The 10666-nt window shown below is 48.3% G+C and overlaps 1 protein-coding gene across 1 annotated transcript; it reads right to left on the reverse strand.

Annotated features, from left to right (window-relative positions):
* Positions 1–3674: 3674 nt before the first annotated feature.
* Positions 3675–10385, reverse strand: LOC133361819 (protein LSM14 homolog A-A-like). Its single transcript, XM_061580811.1, has 6 exons — positions 10265–10385; positions 8990–9147; positions 7534–7675; positions 6211–6435; positions 4951–5056; positions 3675–3783 (listed from the first exon to the last, which is right to left on the reverse strand). The coding sequence occupies exons 1-6, from the start codon at positions 10383–10385 to the stop codon at positions 3693–3695; spliced, it is 843 nt and encodes a 280-aa protein (XP_061436795.1). The 3' UTR covers positions 3675–3692.
* Positions 10386–10666: the final 281 nt, after the last annotated feature.

The raw sequence follows: 10666 nt of genomic DNA on the forward strand, positions 1-10666 counted from the left end.
ATACACTACACTACTATACACTACACTACTATACACTATACACTGCACTACTATACACTACACTACTATACACTACACTACTATACACTACACTACTATACACTGTACACTACACTACTATACACCACTACTATACACTATACTATACACTACACCACTATACACTACACTACTATACACTACACCACTATACACTACACTACTATACACTACACTACAATACACTACTATACACTACACTACTATACACTACACTACTATACACTACACTATACACTACTATACACTACACTACTATACTCTACACTACTATACACTACACTATTATACACTACACTATACACTACACTACTATACACTACACTACTATACACTACACTACTATACACTACACCACTATACACTACACTACTATACACTACACTACTATACACTACACTATACACTACACTACTATACACTACTATACACTACACTATACACTACTATACACTACTATACACTACACTACTATACACTACTATACACTATACACTACTATACACTACACTATACACTACACTACTATACACTACACTACTATAACTATACACTATAATGACGATGGTAAATAAAGTGCTATGACTTGCGCAGAGAACTTGGATTGAAGTGAGGGTGATTTGCGCAGCGTCAACCTCACTCTCTCGACCAGCCGCATCTGTACCCAGTGGCGAGACGTAGTCAAGACGACTGGAGATGGTCCTGGTTGCAGTGGAACTGTGGAAGGTCCAAAGACCCGTTTTGGTGGAATTTCCTCCACCAGGGGTTCCACACGCCCAGGCTCAGACTAGCCGAGTTTGCCGGGTTAGTTATCCGCCGCCCGGGGTTCGGCGTTGGCAGCTGCTGACTGTAGCGACTCACCAGGGATGTTGAGCTGGTGTGCGCCTACGGTAGCAGCTAGAGGGCCGGGCCAGATGGAACAAGCCAGAGGCACAACTAGCTGGTCAGACACAAATTAACACAGTACACACACACAGTACACACACACAGTACACACACACAGAGTACACACACACAGTACACACACACTACACACACACTACACACACACTACACACACACAGAGTACACACACACAGTACACACACACTACACACACACTACACACACACAGTACACACACACAGTACACACACACACAGTACACACACAGTGTACACACAGAGTACACACACAGAGTACACACACAGTACACACACAGTACACACACACTACACACACACTACACACACAGTACACACACTACACACACTAGCAATCTAAAGCAACGCAGTAAATTCAAAGAAGCAATGTTCTAAAGCCAACAGCCGGTCAACTTTAATCTTCGCCAGACACTTCACCACGGCCAATGCGCCAATATAAATTCCGCAACATTTAATGCTGCCTTGTGAAATACAAACACAACTCAATTAAATTGTCATGTCCATGCTCATTTCAGATTAAGACCGGTCGCACAAAAGCACCCATTTCAGGAAACAATTTAAAGTCCGACTTAACAGACATGTTTTGCCTTCATCCATTAGACTAAAGTAAAAAACTTTCTTTAAAATTATAAACGTCTAAAGTGTTCAACCAAACGCGGTGTGTACCTTGTGTACACACCATAAACATTGCAAGAATCGCGTATCAATTAACAAAACCCACATGCAGACTTTTTGGTTCTTCCGGTAAAGTCACGTAGAAGGGAAATAATAAAACATAATAAAATACAATTCTCACGACGTTTCGGCCACAACGCAAGCAGCCGTCCTCAGGTGAAGAACAGGTCTGTCGGAAAGACAGCGTCTGAATGAAACACCACCAGGTTTGGCAGCGTATATTGCTGTGTATATTGCTGCCAAGCTTGGTGGTGTTCATTCAGACGCTGTCTTTCTGACAGACCTGTTCTTCACCTGAGGACGGCTGCTTGCGTTGTGGTGAAGAACAGGTCTGTCGGAAAGACAGACGCTGTCTTTCCGACAGACCTGTTCTTCACCTGAGGACGGCTGCTTGCGTTGTGGTGAAGAACAGGTCTGTCGGAAAGACAGACGCTGTCTTTCCGACAGACCTGTTCTTCACCTGAGGACGGCTGCTTGCGTTGTGGTGAAGAACAGGTCTGTCGGAAAGACAGACGCTGTCTTTCCGACAGACCTGTTCTTCACCTGAGGACGGCTGCTTGCGTTGTGGTGAAGAACAGGTCTGTCGGAAAGACAGACGCTGTCTTTCCGACAGACCTGTTCTTCACCTGAGGACGGCTGCTTGCGTTGTGGCCGAAACGTGGTGAGAATTGTATTTTATTATGTTTTTATTATTTTATTATTTTCCTTCTACGTGACTTTACCGAAAGAACCAAGAAGATGAATCCCTGCAGTCACGAAAGAATCTTTAAATCGAAACCCACATGCAGTCCTTAACGTAACGTTTCTTCAGACCCAACAACATTTTTTTTAAATCAAACAAACCCCCGATATGTGTACGCTCTGGGTGTGAGCTGTGGTTCTCTGCAACCTGCAACAACAACAACAACAGCAGCAGTGAGCGGCATTGGCGACGTCAAGAAGCAACACGACAGATCGTGGTCAAACCCCGCAAAGGGCTGGATTGTCACTTGGAGAATTGCCGATTGTGGCCGACATTTCTCCGTGTCATCCAATCTCTAACGTGGGGCACGAGAGCGTTGACAAGCGACTGCCGTTTGAAACAAACTCCTCCACATCTTTATCTCACCGGGTGAGACCCACGCAGCTGTGCGAGCGCTCTTTGATTTAGAAGTTGTTCACGATATAATACGCAAATTATATCACACTGGTCAACAAAACAAAACAACAACATGTAGTTCTGGCCTGGACTTTTGCAGCTGTTCTGGACTAAATTCAGGGTGCCGATTTCAAATCTGATCTCAGATTTGCTCCGTCCGTCGCATCTCATTTTTATGCTATCGGCATACCCCGTCAAATGGTCTCTCTCTCATCCTCCACGGAGCAGCGTGTTCTCACGAGGAGAACCTCACAAGCAACATCAACAGACTTCCGTTATCGTGTTGCAGCCGGAAAGACAGCGTCTGAATGAACACCACTAAGCTTGGCAGCGTATATTTAAGCTGGGTTAGAGGAGGAAGAGCGCCTTGACAAAGGGACTCACATATCAACAGAGGAATGTAGTATATTTATAGGAAATTCAGATATGGGATTAGTCACTACTTGTGGAATGTGTAGGAGGTGGGCGGGGGGTTTCAAAGTCATATTATGCAGGATTAGCAGCATCAAAGGGAGGGAGTAGGGGTAGCATTAATAAAGGGAAGGAATCATATTCTTAGGTTTTTTTCGATAAAGTCACGTAGGTAAAAAAATTTAAATTAATAAAAGTTAAATAAAAAAAGCTTCCGGAAGCTTGTGTTGCCTCCGAAACGTCGTGATTTTTATTTTATGTAACTTTTATTAATACATTTTTTTTTTACCTACGTGACTTTACCGAAAAAACCTAAGAATACGAATCCTTGCAGTCACGAAAGCTTCAAATCTAGAAAGGGAAGGAATGTTAATAGTATGGGAGCTGCAGCAACTAAGCCACCACGTAAAAAAACTAAAATATAAACTACATCAGTATCATCAATATACTAAATATACTCTCCAATAAGCCGAGCTGCTGTCACCGTCACCGTGGTCGTCACCTGTCTAGGCTGCACCTCGGCCAGAGGAGGGGAGGTCCGCCCCGAACGTCGCCACGTTCAGGCGCCGCTGCTCCGCCAACGTCACGCGGCAGTTCCTGGCGGGGCGGGAGGAGGAGGAGGGGGGAGGGGCGGGGGGTGGGGGGGTGAGCACGGCTGGTCAGAGGTCGCAGATGGGTTTTGATTCCTTACCCGTACCCGGCCGCACCAGGGTCGCAAACGGGTACCCGTACCCTACCCGTACCCTACCCGTTCATTACCCGTACCCTACCCGTACCCTACCCGTACCCTACCCGTACCCTACCCGTACCCTACCCGTTCCCTACCCGTACCCTACCCGAAATGAGTGACAAACGGTGACTCACCAGTGACTCACGGCCTACCCGTACCCGGCCGCACCAGGGTGGCAAATGGCTACCATTGGAACCTCATTTGCCAGCAAAAAATATTATAATTGGTTTTTTACCCTTTTATCTGGCAAACAAAACTGACACCTTTGCATAGACCACAATACCTGCAGCCATAATGCGTCATCTGGTCCAACCCATGTGAAACTAGGCTCTAAGGAAAGCTGTCTCGGGTGTGGACCAATCAACTTCAAGGACAGTGCATACATTATCAGAGTTGTCTTTTTTGTTTGCATTATGACCGCAGGTATTGTGGTCAATGCAAACACGACTCCTCGTAAAAAAGGTGTCAGTTTTGTTGACAGATAAAAGGGTAAAAAAACAATGATCATATTCTGCTACTGCTGACAAATGATGTTCCAATGGTCTAAACCCGACATCAGAGAGGTCTCTGCACGGCTCCACGCCATCCTGCGTCTAGACAAATGTTCGTCTGGTGCCCAGTCAAAGAGTTGCACGTCCTTCTCTTATTCTCGGGGCTGGGATTTTTTCCGAATCAAGTGCAACTACGCAATTCACGCGGCGTGCAATTTTTTTTGGCGCGCCGATTCAAGTTAACGTCACACATTTTTGCGACGCCCAAACTTTCCAGATGTGCCAGGAACGGCACAAACAATTTGCCCAAGCTCTGTCATCCTATAATGGGATGGTTAGGCCAACTCCGTTTGTGAGTTTCTATACACGAGGTGGGGGGTGGGGGTGGAACAGCAACACCATCTCCGCACAGACGGAGACGGAGCCCGCTTGCTGTACTGCCGCCTCCCCCATCGCCTCCCCCAGCAGGCGTTGCACTTGAAGGCGAGGAGATCCAACAAGAACACACACACACCACGAGCGAGTGGCAGAGGCGGCCGTTACCTCCCGCCGTCTTTGGAAATGTTGTCAAAGAAGCTCCTGGTTTTGTCGTAGAAGCAGCCGTCCAGGAAGACGGGGGAGCTCGTGCGGGGACCCCTCAGCTTGTCCGCTGCTCAAGGGGAGACGCAACGGCAGAAGTGAGGGGGTGGCCTGGACAATTAAACACACAAAGATCCGCCCCCCCCACCCAACTCAAGACTCCACTGGTCAACACACATTCAGACGCTGTCTCCTCGACAGACCTGGTCTTCGCCTGAGGACGGCTGCTTGCGTTGTGGCCGAAACGTCGTGAGAATTATTTAATGTTTTATTTTTATTATTTTATTATTTCCCTTCTACGTGATGACTTTACCGAAAGATCCAAGAAGATGGTCAACACACTTTTACTGGCATAAGGTATTCCAACGGTTTTAAGGTAATTTAGTTAGTCAACATCTCCTAGCCACCGTGATGATGATGATGAGAGAAACACACAAACTCCAAATATACAGCAGCAGGCATCGTCAGGGTTGGGATCGAACCCACGCCCTCCTGCACACCAGGCGAGGTAGTTAACATCTCATAGCCACCGTGATGATGACAAGTTTGCAGTCGGTACCACATTGAGAAGTGTGTCAAAATTGAGTGACAAGATTTCTATTCTATGAGATCTCTTTTACCATTGGCAAAATATAGTAGTAGGTTTTTACCCTTTTAAACTGGTACAAAACTGACACCTTTATTCAAGGCATCATGTTTGCAATAACCACAACACAAGTAGTCAAAAAAGCAAACAAAAAGAAGCAACTCTGATAATGATGATAAGGACAGTGCATATTATTATCATTATCAGAGTTGCTTCTTTTTGTTTGCTTTGTTGACTACTTGTGTTGTGGTTATTGCAAACATGATGCCTTGAATAAAGGTGTCAGTTTTGTACCAGTTTAAAAGGGTAAAAACCTACTACTAAGATTTCTATTTTGCCGATACAGCAGCGGAGGACGAAGTGAGTTGTTGAGTGGCGGCAGCGTGTGAGTGAGTTCCCCCACCCCAGTATGACGCAGCTTTACCAAGTTTGCAGTGGGTACCACATTGGGAAGTTTCTAAAAATTGAGTGACAAGATTTCTATTTTGACGATACAGCAGCAAAATTAAAATTAATCGAAACGTCGTGATTTTTTATTTTTTTTTATTTTTTTTTATTTTACTTTTATTAATTTTAATTTTTTACCTACGTGACTTAGTTGTTGATCAGTGGCGGCAGCGTGTGAGTGAGTGCCCCACCTTCTCTCCGCTTGGCCTCCCTGCCCCGGAACTCCCTGTCCAGCGCCTCGCGGTCCAACTTCGCGTTGGCGCTCGCAAAGTCAAACTCCGCGTCCAACTCAACGCACGGCTCCGGGGCCCCACGGGGAGTCTGGGCGGCAATCCGCTTCGTGCTCCGACACCGTCGCTGCTGACGCTGGGGGGACGTCTGCACCCCCCGCTCCACCGTGGCGCTCTTCCTCGCGGCTGTGGGAGATAGTGCAGCTGCGTGTGAGTGTGTGAGTGTGTGTGTGTGAGTGTGTGTGTGAGTGTGTGTGAGTGTGTGTGAGTGTGTGTGTGAGTGTGTGTGAGTGTGTGTGTGATTGTGTGTGTGTGAGTGTGTGTGAGTGTGTGTGTGTGAGTGTGTGTGAGTGTGCGTGTGTGCGTGAGTGTGTGCGTGTGTGAGTGTGCGTGTGTGCGTGAGTGAGTGTGTGCGTGAGTGTGTGAGTGCGTGTGTGAGTGTGTGTGTGTGCGTGTGAGCGTGTGAGTGTGTGCGTGTGTGTGTGTGAGTGTGTGTGAGTGCGTGTGTGCGCGTGTGTGTGTGTGCATGTGTTTTTCACTATAAATCCTTTATATGCGTGGCATCGGTTTTATTTTATTATTCATTTCTGTTTTTCTTGAGTAAGAGTTTCATTTTTATCACATTGGTATTTTAAATTAAATATGAAATTTTTTTACGAACATTAATTGTCACGCACAACGAGTCTGTGTGCAAAATGTCAGCTCGATCGGATCATGGGAAGTGGGTTAAAAAACGACCGAAAATTTTGCATGGTCGTAAGCGCGCAAGCAAGCAAGCTAACTTAATATAAAGGATTTAAACAAGTATAACCCGTAAAAACTAAGTTTTTCACTATAAATCCTTTATATGCGTGGCGGCTAGAGTCCTCTCGTCCTCTGGCTTGAGATGGCTGCCACCTATGGGTCAGATGATTGCGTGGCAGCATTAAGAAATTGGTAATTAAATATAATATTTTTGTCCTAAAAAGTGTAAAATTTTGGAAAAAAAATTCACGAACATAAATTGTCACGCACAACGAGTCTGTGTGCAAAATATCAGCTCGATTGCATCACGGGAAGTGGGTTAAAAAACGGCCGAAAGATTTGCACGGTCCTAAGCGCGCAAGCAAGTGAACTTAATATAAAGGATTTAAATAAAAAAACATCGGATTTCCGTACGACGTCAGGATAAGCTCCGTTAGCGAGCACCTGCAAAGGCTGCTGGCTGCAAGAGGGGGGCGGGCGGGCGGGCGGTACAACGCCCGGCCACCTTTGCATCCCCAGCGTTTACCGCGCCGCCCGTACCTGTGGCTCCTCCGTGTGCAGGCCGCCGCCCGTCCGCCGTGTCCCGCACGAGCCGGCGGGCTCCGCGCGTGCCGCCCCCGTGGCCGCCGCGGGCTCCGTGCTGCGTGTCCCGCAGGGGGCGGGCGCCCCGTGACGAGGAGGACTGGACGGGGGCGAGGGTGGGTGGTCACGCAGCGACGGGATCAATCGTAGCGTGTCCAGTAACAACAAATATGATAATTGGTTTTTTATCCTTTTGTAATGCGGGCGTAAACGGCCCTCCGGAAGTGACGTCATGAGGGGAGGAGTTAGGTCACGTGGGGGAGAGGGGTTAAGCTATAGAGGGAGGGGAACCGGAAGAGGAAAGGGAGTGATGGGAGACCAGGAACGAGAGAGGCCACGAAGGGCGAAAGCGGAGGGTGGCGAGATCGCCACGGACACGGGGAGCGAGGATCGGCACCGTCGGCCAGCGGTGACCGACCCGAAGCAGCGAGGAGGCTGCAGTCAGCAGCGGGGCTGCATACAGAGTCAGCAGCGGGTCTGCATACGGAGTAGCAGCCAAGAGGGTCTGCATATAGAGTAAGCAGCGGGGATCTGCACAGGGAGTCAGCAGCGAGTCTGCAGGGAGAGGAAGGAGGTTACAATAGAGAAAGCAGAGAGTCTGCAGGGAGAGGAAGGAGGCTACAATAGCGATAGCAGCCGGGGGCTACAAATAGAGTGTCTATAAGAGAGTGCCGTGTGGGAAAAGACAAGAACCCAATAAAGGACACGAAGTCAGAGAGAAGCGTCCGAGTCCTTTATTACACTTTTATCTGGCAACAAAACTGACACCTTTTTTACAAGGAGTCATGTTTTGAGTTGTGAGCCTTTTGGCGTCATCTGGTCCAACACCATGTGAGACTGGCCTCAAGGAAAGCTGTCTCGGGTGTGGACCAATCAACTTCAAGGACAGTGCGTACATTATCAGAGTTATGTTTTTTGTTTGCATTCCAACTGCAAGTATTGTGGTCTATGCAAACATGACTCCTTGTAAAAAAGGTGTCAGTTTTGTTGCCAGATAGAAGGGTAAAAAAACAATTATCATATTTTTCTACTGGCAAATGAGGTTCCAATGGTGTAAATGCTTTACTCCGAGCTCTCATACTCTGATGGTGCATTGTCTTTGAGTTGTGCGCCTTTTGGCAGTCATCTTGTCCAACTCCATGTGAGACTAGGCTCTAAGGAAAGCTGTCTCGGGTATGGACCAATCAATTTCAAGGACAGTGCATACATTATCAGAGTTGTGTTTTTTGTTTGCATTCCGACCGCAGGTATTGTGGTCAATGCAAACACGACTCCTTGTAAAAAAAGGTGTCAGTTTTGTTGCCAGATTACAGGGTAAACAACCAATGATCAGAGTTAAATATCTCGGTGGGGTCCTGCCCGCTAAAGTAACCAACCAGTTTGGCGGCGAAGAGAACGGCTGCCCCCCTCTCACCTGCACGACGGCCAGGTGGGGGTGCAGAGCGGAGAGCGGGCACCCCAACTCCGCCAGGTCCTTGATCTCGCTGGCACGGAAGATGATGTAGTCGTAGATCTCCTCGCGAGGGGCGACGGCTCGCTCGGCGGGGCGACCCTCCGTGCCGCACACACGCACTGCGCACGCACAAAGACGCCGCTAACGCCGCTAACGGTGCCGTGGTGGTGGTGGGTGTGTGGGCGCCACCGTGGTGAGAAGTGAACCACCTCGCCTGGTGTCTATCGGAGGTCGTGCGTTTCATCCCAACCCTGGCGTCGGTTTTTGTCTATCACATCGGGTTTTTGAGATGATGTCAAATATTGCATTTTCAAAAAAAACTTGCGGAAGAAAAATATTAAGTGAATGTGGATATCTACGTAAAATGATATTGTAAACACACTATCCTAAAATACAGCACCGTATTTTAACACGAAAGCAATCACTGACTTTTTTCGATTTAAAGCTTTCGTGACTGCAGGGATTCATCTTCTTGGTTCTTTCGGTAAAGTCACGTAGAAGGGAAGTAATAAAATAATAAAAATAAAACGTAATAAAATAATTCTGACGACGTTTCGGCTACAACGCAAGCAGCCGTCCTCAGGTGAAGAACACAAAACTTTAAGATCCTTCAACAAACTCCGGGATAATCGAGTCTCTCACCTTTCTGAAGAGATGCCACGACTCTAAGCTTAAATAGACGTTCCAAGCCTGGGGCGTGTCATTCAGACTCTGTCTTCTCGACAGACCTGTTCTTCACCTGAGGACGGCTGCTTGCGTTGTGGCCGAAAAGTCGTGAGAATTATTTTATTATGTTTTATTTTTATTATTTTATTATTTCCCTTCTACGTGACTTTACCGAAAGAACCAAGAAGATGAATCCCTGCAGTGGGGCTGGGTGGGGAGGGGCTGGGTGGGGAGGGTGGGGCTGGGTGGGGGGTGGGAGGGGCTGGGTTGGGAGGGGCTGGGTGGGGAGGGTGGGGCTGGGTGGGGGCTGGGTGGGGAGGGGCTGAGTGGGGAGGGGCTGCTCACCCCGTGGTGCCCTTATAAAACTCAACGTTTCACCTACTCACGCCGCCTTGTGCTGCCCGCCCTCACAGTCGGCCATGTTTGCAGAACACAGCACGCCCCACGCCCTGGTCACCGTCGTTGACCCTGGCCAACGTGTTCCTAGCAGCTCCCTCCGCAAGGAGCAGGGAAGTGTTTAAGCCCTCACCCCCTTTGACCCGTGACCCCCCCCACCCCCCCGTGCGTGACCTTTGGCCAAGGCGACGGTGCAGTCGTCCGTGTTGACCCCGCTCAGGGTGCCCTCGTAGCGGATGCCGGCCATGGAGATCAAGCTCGTCCTGCTGCCCAAGCACAGCGTCCACGTGGCCATGATGCTGCTGCTCCTGCTGATGATGATGCTGATGTTGATGATGCTGCTGATGATGATTCTGATGATGCTGCTGCTGATGATGCTGCTGATGATGATGATGCTGATGTTGATGATGCTGCTGATGATGATTCTGATGATGATGCTGCTGCTGCTCGTAGCCGCCGCCGGCTCGAGCTGCGGGAGACAACAAGAGGGGAGGGTGGGGCCGGGCAGGAGGAGGTGATGATGGTGATTGTGTTGATGATGTTGTTGATGATGATGGTGTTGTTGATGTTGTTGAT

This window comes from Lethenteron reissneri, unplaced genomic scaffold, assembly GCF_015708825.2.
Source record: "Lethenteron reissneri isolate LAM-NWPU_2019-01 unplaced genomic scaffold, ASM1570882v1 scaffold_1246, whole genome shotgun sequence".
In the NCBI taxonomy this organism is placed as follows: Eukaryota; Metazoa; Chordata; class Hyperoartia; order Petromyzontiformes; family Petromyzontidae; genus Lethenteron; species Lethenteron reissneri.